The sequence below is a fragment of the Coffea arabica genome, chromosome 4c (genome assembly GCF_036785885.1).
Source record: "Coffea arabica cultivar ET-39 chromosome 4c, Coffea Arabica ET-39 HiFi, whole genome shotgun sequence".
NCBI lineage: Eukaryota > Viridiplantae > Streptophyta > Magnoliopsida > Gentianales > Rubiaceae > Coffea > Coffea arabica.
Genome location: NC_092316.1, coordinates 47122332 through 47140602, shown reverse-complemented (window position 1 = coordinate 47140602; position 18271 = coordinate 47122332). Strand labels below are relative to the sequence as shown.

Here is an 18271-nt window from a genome sequence, read left to right as displayed (position 1 = left end):
ATCCAATGGTATCAGCGGGACGCCTACCCAACTTTCACCGAAACTCACTACAATCCATAATACAAATCTAAAAATTTTTTGAATAATTTCAATATACATTTAAAGTACTTCAAAACACAACTAGTTAACCTTCAAGTTTAAATACAATCCAAAAGAATATGTATTACAGTCGTCGACTATAATACAATTTAAGGTCTTCAAAAGAAAACAACATAGTACTATTCGCGAGCATTCTCGGTCTTGAACCCTGTTAAGGAAAACAAAAATGTGGAATGAGTTAAACAGGCCAATGAGGTTCCAAGACACTCTAGCAGTTCTAATAAATCATGTAAGTTAAGCATGATATATATACGGTTTGAGATTTCACGTTGGCACATTTACAATAAGACAGTTATCGTGATACAGAAATAAGCACATATTGAAAGATACGGTGTTTCAGTTGAACCATTTCGGTCAACTTCACCTTATAACTCTAGATTCCATCGATTTGTCTGACCATCACCTTATCTCTCCAGTGGTAATATTCGGGTATACCAAAACGATGTCCCAGGATTCCAATCTACCCGACCGAGTCCAATTCTGGATCGAGCAGGTTAGTAATCAAGGGTGGAGTCCAGTTCAGTTTAGAACTTACAACATGCACAAGTAATCAAGTAAATCGGTAAACGGTAATAGTTCTCGGTTAGCGGTAAAAATCTGTCATTTTAGTATGTCTAGTGAGATAAAGTACACACTAACCTTAAAAAGGTGGATAATTTCATATGAGTAATTATCAGTAACACTTAACACTTAAACACGTAAACAATATGTGATAATTTCATATGAACATGTAATTTACAATAATCAAGTAATCAAGTAGTCAACTAATCAAGTAAGCAGGTAATCAAGTAAATCGGTAAACGGTAAATAATCACGGTAAACGGTAAATGATAATCAGTAAACGGTAGTAATTCACGGTTAATCGATAGATATTTATCATTTTAATAAGTCGAATGCGATAAAGTACACACTCGCCTTAAAATGGTGGAAAAGTTTTTAGGAGCAATTATCAGTAGCTCTTAACGGTTAAACACATAATGACTATGGAGTAAACATGTTATAAAATTATTCAAGTCATGTACTCCTATATGGAACACTCACCAATCAAAATAAGCGAATAAAGAAAGTCCTCAATGATCCACTTTGGGATTCTTTTCGAGATCTTCTTGATCGCCTGAAAAAAGTGACCAATAATCACCTTCACAATTTCACAAATTCTTTATCAAACAAAAAAGGATGCACACTTGCTTTAGAATTCAAGTCAATGTCTTTATAAGGATTTTATTTTATCGAAAGTTAAGATTCAAAGTGTGAATTTTAAAATTACTGAAGAAACTCATTCCCTCCACGAAATCGGGTTCAAAACAATAGATTAATATCAAAATAAGAAATCAAATTTTCAAAATTTCATTTTCTAAGAAATCGGCAAAATTTCAACTTTGTGTGTCAAACTTAGAAAAATCATATCTTGTACTTAGTAGGTCCAAAAATGAAAAACTTTGTATCGTTGGAAACTACTTCTAAAGTACTAAAAGTTTCTAAAAAACACTTTTTCATGATTCTAAATGGAAGACACTCAAATTTTAGCATAAAGCTACTGACTTGCACTTCCAAGACAGATTCGGGGTTGATTTTTGGTAAAATTTAAAAATTCGGCAAAATTCACAGAATGTAAACTAGCCTCTCAAATTTGAAGCCCAATTTGAGTTACAATCAAAGTTAAACACAGCCAATAGAACAAGAATCAGAGTTTTGAGCGCCAAGATATAAAAACTCAAAATTGGTTCAAAATGAAAACCATTGGGCAATTTTCTAGATTTGAAACATAAACTTTGGGACTTTAGTTAGGCATCGAAATGGACTTAAAATGGCACCAAATTGGCATGATTACACTACCATATAGGGGCTACTCTTCTGCCAAATTTCATGCAAAATTTTGTACGGGAAGTCAGTTAACAAGATCACTAAAGTTCCAGGAATTTCCAAGGCAATTCTGTCTTATGCTTCCGTTTCCTTTTTTCAAACCTTTGGCCAATGAATTCTTCTCAAACATGGTTCATTTATGAAGAAAAGATCTAAGAAACATCCAACATACATTTGGTAGGTGATTAACACCAAAAGTTTCAAAATAACAAATCCCAATTCGAGCTAAGCCATTCAGCTAGCCAAAACTAGGGTTTTCTATCACTGGTGCAGTTCTGCAATTTGGCCATAACTCAGTCAATTCAACTTGGAATTGGGCATGGTTGTGGTGTTGGAAACTACATTCATAAGGCTACATTTCATCAGAAAAAATCATTTTGAAATTCAATTCATAATTAGCTCAAATTCAAGCAACAATTTCCAGCACATTACTGACTCTCCAGCACAGCAATAAAACAGAAAAGGTAACTTTGAAGAACCGGTATGGCTCACTCAATTCAAATCAGGGGATGTATTTTATACCGCTAGAAAATAAAGAAGTGTCTAATTTCAAATGCCACAAATGGCACTCGATTTTGATGTCGGAGCAAGGATTTATGAGCGTTCAAAGTTCGCTGCCAGAGTACCTATGTACACGTTTTCCAGGTTTGAATATGTTTCGAAAATACAACTTTTACTCAACCAAATCAAATAATTTTTGGTGAAAACCTTCCACACAACCTATACAACAGATCTATATCAAAATCAAGGTAATTTGATCACAAAAAAATTGCACCGAATGCTCTGAAAAAATAGGGCAGAATTCGCCCCTTTCTCATGCAAGCTTTCCTTTGATTTCCAATCCACTTTTTCAGCTTATATCTACTAGTTTAACACTTAATCAATATAAATAACACCCAAAATTATCATATCTGTCCAACATGTCTATTGTGAGATTTCATAGATCCTACTCAAGTGATTTTCAACCAACCAAAGTTACCCACATGAAGTTACAAGCTTCGAAGTCCAATCTAACTCACAAAAATTAAGTTTCAAAGGTTGGATGATTTACTACCTCTTGGTTGATGAAACTCAGAAATTTCGATCACCTTAAAACTCCAAGAAATCGTGGAAATGATGTTCTCTTCCTAGTCCAAGTGAATCTCCAAGTGATTTGTAAGTTGGATGCAAAATTTGAGGTGATTTGGAGTAGGATTTGAGGTAGAAATGAAGTGAAAATGGAGAGAGCTCTTTTGTTCTTCTTTGGAGCTGAGTTTCGGCCAGCAAAAATGGTGAGGAGAGAGAGAGAGATCTGTTAACTAAAGCTTCCCTGGGAAGCTTGGAAACTTGGGGCCAAAGTTTGGGAAGAGTCAACTCTTAATAGTGCGCGTACTTTGGAGCTGAGTTTCGGGCAGCAAAAATGGTGAGGAGAGAGAGGGAGATCTGTTAACTAAAGCTTCCTTGGGAAGCTTGGAAACTTGGGGCCAAAGTTTGGGAAGAGTCAACTCTTAATAGTGCGCGTACGCGCGCGTTTCGTATCCGTTTTCTCTTGGATTTGTTTCATTTGTGCACTAAACCTCTAATTCATTTCTTTTAACACTATTATTATCCATTCTTAGTAGTCTAACAATAATTTCTAAAACCCTCCATTTAGTCACGCGTGCGAAAACGTGAACTTCCGACTTGTGCGAGATAAGTGAAATTTCTAAGAAATTCTTATAACGATAGTATAACTAACTAATACATGAGTAAATAATCATGAAAATAACAATTTTAGAAATAAAACGTGAGTTCTCACATGAGTCTAGTATTACTTCCTTAAATCTCCAACTAATTTGTACCAACACGTCTTTCGAAAAACTTTCGACGCTCGCACGGTATAAGTTTAATTTTAACTTACTCACATCTAATCACTCAATTAACTTTTTTTTAATCTATTATTGATCATTCTTAATTCTTCAAGACTAATGTATTCTCGGTTTGAATATAGTCTCGAAAAATGTGTACTCTTTATTTCTCGCTAAACGAGCCATAGAAAAATTAAGTTTACTAACGAGACATGTTAAAAATATAATTGAGACATTATTCCATGTAAATAAATTTAAAATAATTGAAATAAATTATCCTGAGAAAACGGATGAGTAAATAATTAAATAAATCAGAAAAATAAAATAAAATAAAAATAAGAAAATTCGAGTTCTCACAACCTTCCCTCCTTAAAAGATTTTCGCTCTCGAAATTCATACCTTTCATAACCTCTGATAACTCTAAACCTTGTTGTGTGATCGTTTCATATGTTCTTGCAGATGTCACTGGTCGGTTTCCTCCTCCATTGACTTGTCGAGGGATAGTTCTATTTCCTTGTGGAGTGGTAGTTTCTCGTGGATACTGCTTTGGACAGTCGTGAACTTTATGATTGGCGCTCTCACATCCCATACACTTTCTTCCCTTTAGCCAGCAGTTTTCTTCGGTATGATTCGTCCTTCCGCAATATCCACAGGTCGGGCGAGGCGTTGTGAGTTGATTTGCATGCGAGGTTTTTTTTTATTATATCTGTCCTACTGGAGTTCTTCGTGATGTAGTCCCTTCTGGTTCCTTTATCATGAGTGGTGAAAAAAGTGATAGTTTTACTCCATCCACTCATTTTCTAACTTTGGATTGTGGTCCAATTTCTCTTAGTCTACTATCGGATGCATCTCTTTTCCTAACTTGAACGGCTGTCAGTTGGGATTTTGTATTTTTCGCCCTTTGCGCTTTATCGAAAGTATCACTAAATGTTTCAACCTGTGCTGCGGCAAGGGTATTTTGGATTTCTAAATTTAATTCTTGGATAAATCGTCTTATTCTCTTTCGTTCTGTAGCCACCAATTCTGGAGCATATGTAGATAATTTCATGAATCGTATTTCGTACTCAGCGACACTCAAAGTTTCATGACGAAATTTTTTAAAACCGTCTTCTCTCTTTTCTTGGACTAGTGGAGGAAAAAATTTCTCATTAAACTCTCGTACAAAGTTTATCTAAGTTCTTGGAGTTTAATCCCTTTCCCACTTGTTTATTATAACATTCCACCAGACTCGAGCTGCTTTTTCAAGTTGAAATACAGTAAAAGTGACTTGTCTTTTTTCTGTGTAGTCCAAGGCATCAAATATATTCCTTATATTCTCGAACAAATTTTCAGCCATATCTGTTTCAGGTCCTCCAGAAAATTTGGACGGGAAGAATTTCTAAAATCGCTCTAAATCTCGATCCTCCCCTATCTCTTGGTTTCCAGGTAAATTTTCTTGTCCAACCCCCTGACCCTATTGTGCTACTAAGAGTTCTAGTACATCCGTCATACGAGTTAAAACTAATCCTATTTGGTCATCTCCTCCCCCAACTCTTGGCTCGGCGTTTTGACCAATATCAGACCCATTATCTACTCTTTGATTTCAGGGTTGTGTAGGTTGACGTCCCTTTCGTTGTCCTCTAGTTTCCATATTCACAGCTAATCTATACGCATATGCATAAACCTCACATTAAGCCATAATTGAATTACACGCACATACCAATAACAACTTTTAAACAAAAATAAAATCACTTGCACAAATAACATTATCACCATACAAGTAAACACAAACTAGAGCTCATTAAATCATAACACAAGTCATAGTCAAGTAAAGTTCATACCAAATCAAAGTCAGTAAATAAAAATAAACAGATGATTATCAAAAATACATTCATCTCCAAGGCACAAACTCTTAAGTTCTACTCCCATCGTCCTACTACAAAAGATCACAAGTAGTATTTCACTAGATTAATTAGAACTAGATGATTCCCCTTCCTTAACACGTTCAACTACAATCCCAACACCAGGATCTTCTGGACTGTGATTTTCTCTACCTCCCGCTCTTAATTATTGTACCATCTTAGCCAAATGAGTATTGATTTCCTGTAACTATTCAAGTGAAATATCGATTCGTTCTTATTCCCCACAAATGGAGATCTCAAGTCCTTAGAATTGCCCTCAACTCTTAAGTACTTGGGTACAAGAATCTGAAACAAGGTAATTCACAACTCGAGCCGGCCGATCCCAAGAGTAAATCACCACATTTGAGATTTCTACCCAATGTACATATCTAATTTTTCTCCAAGTATCAAGATAAAGAGTTTATACCTATCACATTCATGATTCATAGGTTACACTCTAGAAGAGCACTTAGATCTTTACTCATTCACACAATAAGGGCCATAACACCATTTGTCCCAAACTCACCCTGTGCAGAAACCAAGCGAAACAGTTCTGATTTTTATTCCTACAAATAGTCACTTAACTTTCAAACCAATCCCACAGTCCGGCATCCTAAACTTCAAAGCCTAAGATATACTACAAAGATCTGAAATCTAAATTATGATACCAACTGTGACGCTCCCACTTCTCCCAAGGGCGAATCCAATGGTATTGACGGGACGCTTGTCCAACTCTTGTCGGGACTCATTACGATCCATAATACAAATCTAGAAATTCTTTGAATAATTTCAACATACATTTAAAGTACTCCAGAACACAACTAGTTAACTTTCAAACTTAAATACAATCTAAAAGAATATGTACTACAGTCGTCAACTATAATACAATTTAAGATCTTCAAAAAAAAATAATTTAGTACTATTCGCGAGCATTCTCGGTCTTGAACACTGTTAAGGAAAATAAAAACGTGGAATGAGCTAAACAGCCCAGTGAGGTTGCAAGACACTCTTGCAGTTCTAATAAATCATGTAAGTTAAGCATGTTACATATACGGTTCAATATTTCACTTTGACACATTTATAATAAGACAATTATCATGATACAGAAATAAACACATATTGAAGGATACGGTATTCCAGTGGAACTATTTCGGTCAACTTCACCTTATAACTCCAGATCCCCTAGGTTTGTCTGACCATCACTTTATCCCTCCAATGGTAATACTTGAGTATACCGAAACGGTGTTTCGGGGTTCCAACCTACCTAACCGAGTCCAATCTTGGCTCGAGCAGGTTAGTAACCAAGACCAGGACCCAATTCAGTTTAGAACTTACAACATGCACAAGTAATCAAGTAAATCGGTAAACGGTAAACGGTAATAGTTCTCGGTTATTGGTAAAAATCTATTATTTTAGTAGGTCGAGTGAGATAAAGTACACACTCACCTTAAAACGGTTGGTAATTTCATATGAGCAATTGTCAGTAACACTTAACACTTAAACACCTAAGTAATATGCGGTAATTTCATATGAACATGTAATTTACGATAATCAAATAATCAAGTAATCAAGTAAGCAGATAATCAGGTAAATCGGTAAACGGTAAATAATCACGGTTAATGCTAAACAGTAAACGGTAATCGGTAAACGGTAGTAGTTCACGGTTAATCAGTAGACATTTATCATTTTAGTAGGTCGAGTGCGATAAATTCACACTTGCCTTAAAATGATGAAAATTTTCATAGGAGCAATTATCGGTAGCTCTTAACGGTTAAACATCTAATGACCATGGAGTAAACATGTCATAAAACTATTCAAGTCACGTACTCCTATATAGAACACTCACCAATCAAAATAAGCGAGTAAAGAAAGTCGTCAATGATCCATTTTGGGATTCTCTTCGAGATCTTCTTGACCGCTTGAAGAAAAGTGACCAATAATCACCCTTACAATTTCACAAATTCCTTATCAAACAAGAAAGATGCACACTTGCTTTAGAATTCAAATCAATGTTTTTATAAGAATTTCATTTTATCGAAAGTTAAGATTCAAAGTGTGGATTTCAAACTTACTGAAGAAACTCATACCCTCCACGAAATTGGGTTCAAAACAATAGATTAATATCAAGATAAGAAATCAAGTTTTCAAAATTTCATTTTCTAAGAAATCGAAAAAATTTCAACTTTGTGCGTCAAATTTAGAAAAATCATATCTTGCACTCAGTAGGTCCAAAAATGGAAAACTTGGCACAGTTGGAAACTACTTCCAAAGTACTAAAAGTTCCTAGAAGAACTTTTTCATGATTCTAAATGGAAGACACTCAAAATTTGGCTTAAAGCTACTGACTTGCACTTCCAAGACAGATACGAGGTTGGTTTTTGGTAAAATTTGAAAATTCACAGAATGCAAACTAGTCTCTCAAATTTAAAATTCAATTTGAGTTACAATCAAAGTTTAAAATACAACAAACAGAATAAGAATCGGAGTTTTGAATGCCAAGATATAGCATTTCAAAGTTGGTTCAAAATGAAGACCATCGGGCAATTTTCCAGATTTGAAACATAAATTTTGGGACTTCAGTTGGGCATCTAAATAGACTTGAAAAGGCACCAAATTTGGTATGATTACACTAACACATAAGGGCTACTCCTCTGTCAAATTTCATGCAAAAATTCGTACGAGAAATCAGTTAACAAGATCACTAAAGTTCGAGGAATTTTCAAGGCAATTCTGCCTTATGCTTCCGTTTTCCTTTTTTCGAAACTTTGGCCAATGAATTCATCTCAAACATGGTTCATTTATGAAGGAAAGATCTAAGAAACATCCAACATATATTTGGTAGGTGATTGACACTAAAAGTTTCAAAATAACAAGTCCCAATTCGAGCTAAGCCATTCGGCTAGCCAAAACTAGGGTTTTCTATCACTGATGCAGTTCTGTAATTTGGCCATAACTCAGTCAATTCAACTTGGAATTGAGCATGGTTGGTAGTGTTAGAAACTACATTCATAAGTTACATTTCATCAGAAGAAATCGTTATGAAATTCAGTTCATAACTAGTTCAAATTCAAGCAACAAGTTTCAGCACATTACTGACTCTCCATCACAACAATAAAACAGAACAGGTAACTTTGAAGAACCGGTACGGCTCACTCAAGTCAAATTAGGGGATGTATTTTATACCGTTAGAAAACAAAGAAGTATCTAGTTTCAAATTTCGTAAATGGCACTCGATTTTGACGTTGGAGTAAGGAATTATGATCGTTCAAAGTTCGCTGCCAGAGTACCTCTGTACAGGTTTTTCAGGTTTGAACATGTTTCGAAAATGCAACTTTTACCCAACCAAATCAAGTGATGTTTTGTGAAACTTTCCACACAACCTATACAACATATCTACATCAAAATCAAGGCAATTTGATCGCAAAAAAATCGCACCAAGTGCCCTGCAAAAACAAGGCAAAATTCACCCATTTCTCATGCAATCTTTACTTCGATTTCCTTTCCACTTTTTCAACTTATATCCACTAGTTTAACACTTAATCAACATAAATAACACCCAAAATCATCATATCAGTCCAACATGTCTATTGTGGGATTTTATAGAGTCTACTCAAGTGATTTTCAACCAACCAAAGTTACCTACATGAAACTATAAGTTTCGAAGTCCAATCTAACTCACAAAAATCAAGTTTCAAAGGTTGGATGATTTACTACCTCTTGGTTGATGAAACTCAGAAATTTCGGTCACCTCAAAACTCCAAGAAACCGTGAAAATGATGCTCTCTTCATAGTTGAAGTGAATCTCCAAGTGATTTGCAAGTTGGGTGCAAAATTTGAGGTGATTTGGACTAGGATTTGAGGTAGAAATGAAGTGAAAATGGAGAGAGTTCTTTTCTTCTTCTTTGGAGCTAAGTTTCGGCCAGAAAAAATGGTGAGGAAAGAGAGGAAGATCTGATAACTAAAGCTTCTCTTGGAAGCTTGGAAACTTGGGGCCAAAGTTTGGGAAAAGTCAACTCTCAATAGTGCGCTTATGCTTGCATTTCATGCCCGTTTCCTCTCGGGTTTGTTTCACTTGTGTACTAAACATCTAATGTACTTCCTTTAACACTATTATTATCCACTCTTAGTAGTCTAACAATAATTTCTAAAATCCTCCAATTAGTCGCGCGCGCGAAAACGCGAACTTCCGACTTGTGCGCGATAAGCAAAATTTCTAAGAAATTCTTATAATGATAGTATAACTAACTAATACTTGAGTAAATAATCATGAAAATAACTATTTTAGAAATAAAACATGAGTCTAGTATTAATTCCTCAAATCTCAAATTAATTTGTACCAGCACGCCTTTCAAAAAACTTTCGACGCGCGCACGGTATAAGATTAATTTTAACTTACTCACATCTAATCTCTCAATTAACTTTTCTTAATCTATTATTGATCATTCTTAATTCTCCAAGACTAATGTACTCTCCGATCGAACATAATTTCAAAAAACGTGTACTCCTTATTTCTCGCTAAACGAGGTCTAGAAAAATTAATTTTACTAACGAGACATGTTAAAAATATAATTGTGATATTATTCCATGTAAATAAGTTTAAAATGATTGAAATAAATTTTTCAAAGAAAACGGATGAGTAAATAATTAAATAAATCAAAAAAATAAAATAAAATAGAAATAAGAAAATTCAGGTCCTCATAGTTCTCCTGGACTTCAATGATCTCAGGATATGCACAAAATGGGAAGATGGATTTAGCTAGGAAGCTTTTTGAGGTCATGCCTGAGAAGACTGAGGTGTCATGGACTGCTATGCTGATGGGGTACATCTAGAGTGATAGAATTGAAGAGGCATTGGAGCTCTTTGATGCAATGCCTATTAAATCAGTTGTTGCTTGTAATGCAATGACACTTGGGTTAGGCCATAATGGGAAGGTCACTAGAGCAAGGAGGATATTTGATTCCATGAGGGTGGAGGATGATGCTACATGGACTGCAATGATTAAGGTTTATGAGAGAAAAGGGTTTGATTTGGAGGCCCTTGATATGTTTCAGTGTATGCAAAGACAAGGTCTTAGACTGAACTTCCCATCATTGATAAGTGTGCTTTCTGTGTATGCTAATCTTGCAAGTGTTGATCATGGTAGACAGATTCATGCTTAGTTGCTCAGATCAAAATTCAATGATGATGTATATGTTTCATCTGTATTGTTAACAATGTATGTGAAATGCAGCGACCTTATCAAAGCAAAGCAAGTATTTGACAGATTTTCTCTGAAGGATGTAGTCATGTGGAATTCTATAATAACAGGATATGCCCAACACGACTTAGCAGATGAAACGCTGCAAGCATTCCGTGAAATGTGTTCTCTAGGCAATACGGTAGATGCTATTACTTTTGTTAGAGTTCTCTCAGCTTGAAGTTACACTGGAAAAGTCAAAGAAGGGAAATAAATTTTTGAGACTATGAAATCCAAATATTTGGTAGATTCTGGAACTGAACACTATGCTTGTATGGTTGATCTGCTTGGCTGAGCTAGTCATTTGGTTGAGGCTATGGATATGATTAACAAGATGCTAGTAGAAGCAGATGCAATTGTTTGGGGTACTTTCATGGCAGCATGTAGGAACCACATGAACTTGGACTTGGCAGAAGTGGCAGCAAAGCAACTTCTGCAGCTTGAGCCACAAAATGTCGGATATTATGTTCTGCTTTCCAATATTTTTGCCTCTAGAGGCAAATGGGAGGATGTAGCAAAGCTGAGGAAGCACATGCAGTTGAGGAAAGTTAGCTGCTCGCCTGGTTGTAACTGGATTGAGGTTGATAAGAAAGTGCATATGTTTACTGGTGGTGAGCATATGCCGCATCCAGGACACCCAATGATTATCGAGAAGTTAGAGAGCTTAGCTGCATTACTAAGGGAAGCTGGATATGTCCCTGATGGCAACTTCTTCCTGCATGATTTGGATGAAGAAGAGAAGGTACGAAGCCTGGGACATCACAGTGAAAAGTTGGCTATTGCATATAGACTTCTGAAGTTGCCTAGCAGAATGCCCATAAGAGTAATGAAAAACCTCCGAGTTTGTGGAGATTGCCATGTTGTTGTAAAGTTAATTTCAAAAGTTACAGGAAGACTAATTATTTTGAGGGATGCAAATAGATTTCATCATTTTAAGGATGGAGTATGCTCTTGCAATGATTACTGGTGAACCTTGAAACCTCATCTTGAAAAGTCATTCTGGTAGCTTTGCAGAGAATTGGTCAGTGCATGACCTGTGCTTGCATAAAGACAGATTTTGGCACATGGATATGCGCAATTGCTTGGCATATGCTGCTTCTAATTGTGATTATATGTCCTTTAGCATGTCACTGCTGATTTTTGTAACTTTGGCTGAAAAATCTATTTAAGCAGCAGCTATGAGTTGCTGGTCTTTACATGATGACTGAAAACAAATGTCATACATGATGGAGAGAGGGCTTCTGGAGTTGAAGACCCGAAAAACAATTGAAGTGGTGATGTGGCCACCAAAGATAGGCTGCCTTTCATTTCTTGAAGGTGCAACCACATTTTGCAGTAAAGGTTTCCATGTTTCTGAATATTCTGCTCTGCATGTGGTCAGGTGTGTTTGGATTTTCTAAATTTGAACTTCACTGCAATACTAATTGAACATCATGTAGAAAGCACATTATTTTGACACGTTCTTTACATTTAACTGTCTTTTGAGTGTTAGTAAGTTTTCAATAGTATAGTCTTTCTATCTCCTACAGGAGCTATAGATATTTGGAGCCTTTTGCAATCAGTTTGGTTTCAATTTGCTACCAATCTTGTATAACTTAGTATTACATTTGATACAAATCCCGATGGATAAGTCAACATATTTTAAGACTATTCTTTCTGATTATATTTCATGATTCACTCAATCTTCATGATCAATTATGAGAAAGGTTCTCCAATACCTTCTTTAGTTTTTTTTTTCACGAAAAATAATTTTTCAGCAGTAAAAAGATATGTAGTTATAGCTTGTGCATTACAATGGCATGTCGTCTTCTGAGCCTTTTTTTTTTTTGGGTGAAGCATATATGGTTAAAAATGTAAATCTTTATTGTTTAATGCTTCTATATCTTCGTATTCGTTATTACAAAAAAAAGAAAAAAAATCACGATCATCACTTTTTTTCAAAACACAAATTTATTTTAAATAGGTCATACAAAAGTCAGTTAATTCTAATAATTTATTGGAAGATATAAAATATCTACTGAAGGCAGGATACTAAAACTGATTTTTAAGAATTTCAAATACGAGTTGAAGTCAATAACAAATATGACTTTTATTCATGTAGGAGAGCAGTTCAAGAAGAGCTTTTGGTCATTTTTGGATTCCCAAGTGGAGTGAGCTTTGTCAACGACCACAAGCTGAATTTGAGCCTATGCACCCAATAAGCAAACTAAAGCCACGTATTATCTATTTTGATCCGCTCTATCAAGGTAGCTAATTTGCTTTAAATGTTCTAGCAGTCCAAATTACCTAGATATAAATTTATACATGTATGTATGTATGTATGTACGTATGTTTGTGTGTATATGTGTGTATATATACACACACACACGTCCACACATACAAGTATCAGGACTACACCGATGAACAAAAAGTCAAACTGGTAACCCTCGAATTCACCGATTACGCTATTGTCTGGTGGGAGCAGGAACGCACTAGCAGGCGCCGCAATAGAGAACGGTCAATTAGTACATGGGAGGAGTTACGAACCATTATGAGAAAACGGTTCGTACCCAACCATTACTACCGTGATCTATACCAGAGACTCCAGACATTAGTTCAAGGAAGCCGCAGTGTGGACGACTACTAAAAGAAGATAGAGATCACCATGCTCCGAGCAAGCATTGTGGAAGATAGAGAGGTTACCATGGCGAGATTTCTTAACGGCTTGAGACCTGAGATCGCCGAGTTGGTGAAGTTGCAAAACTACGTGGACATGCCTGAGTTAATTGATAAGGCATCCAAGATCGAAAGGAGACTTAAGAGGAGAGGTAACCCTCGTAACCCTAGTTTCTCGGCCACGCCTCTTTGGAGGGTCAATCCTACCTTCGAGCGGGAACGGCCTAATACAGGGGTGTCTAAATTCACTCATAAATCCGAGCTACCAAAGCAGGTATTAAAGGTAACTACCAAGCCTCCATTCGACTCCTCCAAGCCACAAAACCGCAACAAGTGCTTCAAATGCTAAGAATTTGAACACATTGCTTCTCAGTGTCTCAATAGGTGTACCATGGTTGTCCTACCAAGCGAAGATGTCATATCGAACGACGAGGACGAGTTCGTCGAGATGCCTCCATTAATATAGATGAAGGTGAAAATTCCGAGGTGGAGGTTGAGGCCACTAATGAGCAAGTGGATGTTGCTCTAGTAGCCCGTTGGACTCTTACGACCCAAGTCAAGAAAGTGAATGAGATCCAACGTAACAACATCTTCTACACACGATATCACGTTAAGGGAATGGCATGTAGTTTCATCATTGACGCGGGTAATTATACCAACGTGGCAAGTACTTTCATGGTGGATCATCTTTCTTTGCCCACGTTGAGGCACCCTAGTCTATACCGCTTGCAATGGCTCAATGAGAGTGGCGATATCAAAGTCACCAAGCAAATGGTGGTGCCTTTTCGGATTGGAAAGTATGAGAATGAGATCCTTTGCGACGTCGTTCCCATGCAAGATTCTCACATTTTGTTGGGACAGCCATGGCAATATGATAAGAAAACTACTCATGATGACTTTACTAACAAGTATTCCTTCTTGCACCACAACAAGAAGATAACACTTATTCCTTTCACACTTCAGTAGGTGCATGAAGACCAACTGCAATCGCAACAGGAGCATGAACGAGAGGTGGTTAAAAAGTCACCTAATCCTAAGACAATCATTAAAGCACCGGTCGAGAGGACATCCACCTCTGGTACATCTGGTCGATTGGAGAAGCGGTTTACCTTACTTGCCAAGAATAGAGAAGTTTGCAAATTACTCTTGTCCAAACAAGTTGTCTATGTTTTATATTGTAAAGAGGTGATTTTACTCTCTCATGAGTCACTCAATGACTTACCTCTTAAAATCTCTTCTTTATGGTAGGAATTTGATGACTTTTTTCCAAACGAGATCCCAAGTGGACTTCCGCCACTCAGAGGGATCGAGCACCATATTGACTTCGTCCCCGAAACATCCTTGCCAAACAGATCAGCCTACAAGATGGACCCTGAGGAGACTAAGGAGATCCAACGGCAATTAGATGAGCTCTTGGAGAAGGGTTGGGCTCGAGAGAGCATAAGCTCATATGCAGTTCCAGTCATTCTCGTCCCAAAGAAAGAAGGCACTTGGAGAATGTGTGTAGACTGCTGCGCCGTCAACGCTATTACAGTTAAGTATCGTCACCCTATACCTCATTTAGATCATATGCTTGACGAATTGTATGGTGCAGTCATTTTTACAAAAATTGATCTTAAGAGTGGCTACCATCAAATTCGAATGAAGGAAGGGAACGAGTGGAAGATGGCCTTCAAGACTAAAAATTGTCTGTATGAGAAGTTAGTTATGCCTTTTGATTTGACTAACACTCCTAGTTAGTTCGCCCGTTCTTAGGCAAATTTGTTGTTGTTTATTTTGACGACATTCTGATATACAGTAAGAGTCCTGAGGAACATGTAGCACATGTATGAGCTGTTCTTGATGTTTTGCGCAGGGAGAGGTTATTCGCTAACCTTGGCAAATGTATTTTTTGCACTAATGAACTTATTTTTCTTGATTATAAGGTTAGTGCATATGACATTAGAGTAGATGAGAACAAAGTTTAGGCCATCAATGAGTGGCCAGTGCCCAAGACCACGAGTGAAATTCGGAGTTTCCACGGCCTTGTAAGTTTCTATCGCTGATTCGTGAAAGATTTCAGCACTATAGCTGCCCCTCTGACCGCCATTATCAAGAAGGATGTGAAGTTCGAGTGGGGGGGAACTCAGGAGAAGGCGTTCCAACTCCTTAAACACAAGCTCACACATGTACCCTTATTGTCCTTACCTAATTTTGATAAAACTTTTGAGATTGAGTGTGACGCTTCTGGTGTAGGGATTGGAGCTGTGCTGATCCAAGAGGGAAGGCCTATCGCGTACTTTAGTGAGAAGTTGAATGGTGCTGCCTTGAACTACTCCACCTACGATAAGGAGTTCTATACTTTGATTCATGCGTTGGAGACATGGCAACATTACCTGCGACTAAAGGAATTCGTCATCCACACTGACCATGAGGCGTTGAAGCATCTCAAGTCTCAACACAAATTAAGTAAGAGACATGTGTGGTGGGTCAACTTTGTGGAGTCCTTTCCCTATGTGATCAAGTACAAAACTGGCAAGACCAATGTTGTTATAGATGCACTATCTAGGAGGTATGCCTTGCTTGTTCTACTTGATGCTAAACTCCTTGGATTTGATCTCATCAAAGAAATCTATGATACCGACACTAATTTTTCTGCTATCTATAAGTTTTGTGCTAAGTCGAGTCAAGGTAAGTTCTTCATACATAATGGATTTCTGTATTGTAATGATAAATTGTGCATTCCGTCATGTTCTATTCGTGAGTTACTAATCCGTGAAACTCACGAAGGTGGATTGATGGGACACTTTAGTGTCACCAAGATTTTGAGTGCTTTACAGGAATATTTCTATTAGCCATGCATGAAGCGGGATGTGGAGCGAGTAGTGTCACGCTGCATCACTTGTCACCGTGCCAAATCCAAACTCCAACCATTCGGTTTGTATACACCTCTACCTATTCCTTCGGAACCTTGAGTTGACATTTCAATGAATTTTGTGCTTGGTCTGTCTTGGAGTAAAAGGGGTCATGATAGCATTTTTGTCATTGTTGATCGATTTTCTAAAATGGTTCATTTCATTCCATGTCATAAGACGGACGATGCTACTCACATACCTAATTTTTTCTTTAAGGAAGTTGTCCGTTTACATGATGTACCTAGGACTATTGTATCTGATAGAGATGTTAAGTTTCTCTTTTACTTTTGAAAAACTTTGTGGGGGAAGTTGGCCACTAAATTGCTATTTTCTATATCCAGTCACTCCCAGACTGATGGCCAAACTGAGGTCATTAATCGCACATTGTCTACTTTACTCCGAGCCATCATTAAAAAGAATCTCAAAACTTGAGAGGAGTGTTTATCACATGTCGAGTTTGCTTATAACCGTACAGTTCATAGTGCTACACAGTTTTCTCCATTTGAAATTGTTTACGGTTTTACTCCTTTGACTCTCTTGGATTTGATGTCTTTGCCGTTGTCTGAGCGTACTAACCTTGATGGCAAAAAGAAAGTTGAGTTTGTACAGGCTTTGCACCAGCAGGTGAGAGTCAACATTGAAGCTCGCACCCAACAGTTCCTCAAGCATGCCAACAAAGGTCGGCGTCACGTGGTGTTTGAACCAGGTGATTGGGTCTGGTTACACTTGCGCAAGGAGCGTTTCCCTGTCCAGCGTCGCAACAAGTTGCTACCCCGTAGAGATGGACCATTCCAAGTTGTGGCGCGCATCAATGACAACGCCTACAAGCTCGATCTTTCCAGTGAATATAATGTCTCGGCTACCTTTAATGTTGTTGACCTAAGTCCCTATCTAGCAGAAGATGAGGTCGATTTGAGGACAAATCTTTCGCCAAAGGAGGGGAATGATGAGGAGGTCGAGAGAGCTATCCAAGTGGAGCAAATGAAGGTGCCATTGGGGCCTATGACACGAGCTCGCGCGAAGAGATTGAATGAGACACTACAAACATTGGTTCGTGCTGCCCGAGAGTCGAGTGGAGAGTCAAAGGCTATCGAGGGCCTCAACGAACCTAGACTTGTTGTCCTAGTTTTGGCCATCACTGAAGATTAGAAGCCCATGATTCAGCTAAATGGTCCATGACCATTATTAGTTTAGTAGAAAGTAATAAAGAGGTCCAACTAACTTGTCGCTTGGACCTTAGTCGTTGTTAGTTCTTGGGTCAATGGATTAGGCCATGTGGGCCACATTAGTGATTAGTTTGGCCCATTAGTCATAGTTAATTATCTTAGTATTTAATAGGTCAACTTGGGTTGTATTATGCAGTTTATGATGATTAATAAAAATACACTTGAGAATTCTCTCAAAGTTTCATTGAAGCATCCTTGAATATCTTAGATTCATTTCTTTGGTTCAATTGACTTATCAATTTAGGACCGCGCTAGATTGTGGCGTCTTCTACTAATACCGAGGTTCGTTGACCACGTGATCAATGGGTTTAAGTGATTCCACTGCGTTCGTGTGTCATCAACGTGAATCCCTGCCTTCTAAATCTTAGCCTTTCTGTACGGGTTGCATCACAAGGTTGGTGCCGTTTGTATCAATACCATAGATAGATGTTTCTAATTTTGTATATAGTTATTGGCAGTATTCTTCTTTGCAGTAATTGTAATCCTTAATAATATGTACATTCTATTTTTCATCAATTCTTTGTAGTTCTGTGGACAATAAGTTCAATCTGTGTCTTTTTCGATTGAGTTCTCTACTTTTGTCCATTTTTT

At 37.3% G+C, this 18271-nt stretch overlaps 1 protein-coding gene and 1 pseudogene across 1 annotated transcript; both read left to right on the top strand.

The window, feature by feature from the left end:
* Positions 1 to 8891: 8891 nt before the first annotated feature.
* Positions 8892 to 11975, top strand: LOC113739235 (pentatricopeptide repeat-containing protein At1g56690, mitochondrial-like; annotated as a pseudogene).
* A 1574-nt stretch (positions 11976 to 13549) lies between these two features.
* On the top strand, positions 13550 to 17603 carry LOC140004830 (uncharacterized). The gene is made up of 7 exons (XM_072044982.1): positions 13550 to 13834; positions 13945 to 14088; positions 14527 to 14691; positions 14809 to 15295; positions 15416 to 15485; positions 15623 to 16230; positions 16930 to 17603. Exons 1-7 carry the CDS (start codon positions 13550 to 13552, stop codon positions 17601 to 17603), a joined length of 2433 nt encoding a protein of 810 aa, XP_071901083.1.
* Positions 17604 to 18271: the final 668 nt, after the last annotated feature.

Bases quoted from the DNA above. Each gene is read 5' to 3' on its own strand.
- LOC140004830 (XM_072044982.1), top strand. From the start codon at position 13,550: ATGCTCCGAGCAAGCATTGTGGAAGATAGAGAGGTTACCATGGCGAGA. The intron at 15,296-15,415 runs GTTAGTTCGCCC...TGTTTTGCGCAG, and splicing joins TGATTTGACTAACACTCCTA to GGAGAGGTTATTCGCTAACC. The intron at 16,231-16,929 runs GTAAGTTCTTCA...ATAACCGTACAG, and splicing joins TTGTGCTAAGTCGAGTCAAG to TTCATAGTGCTACACAGTTT.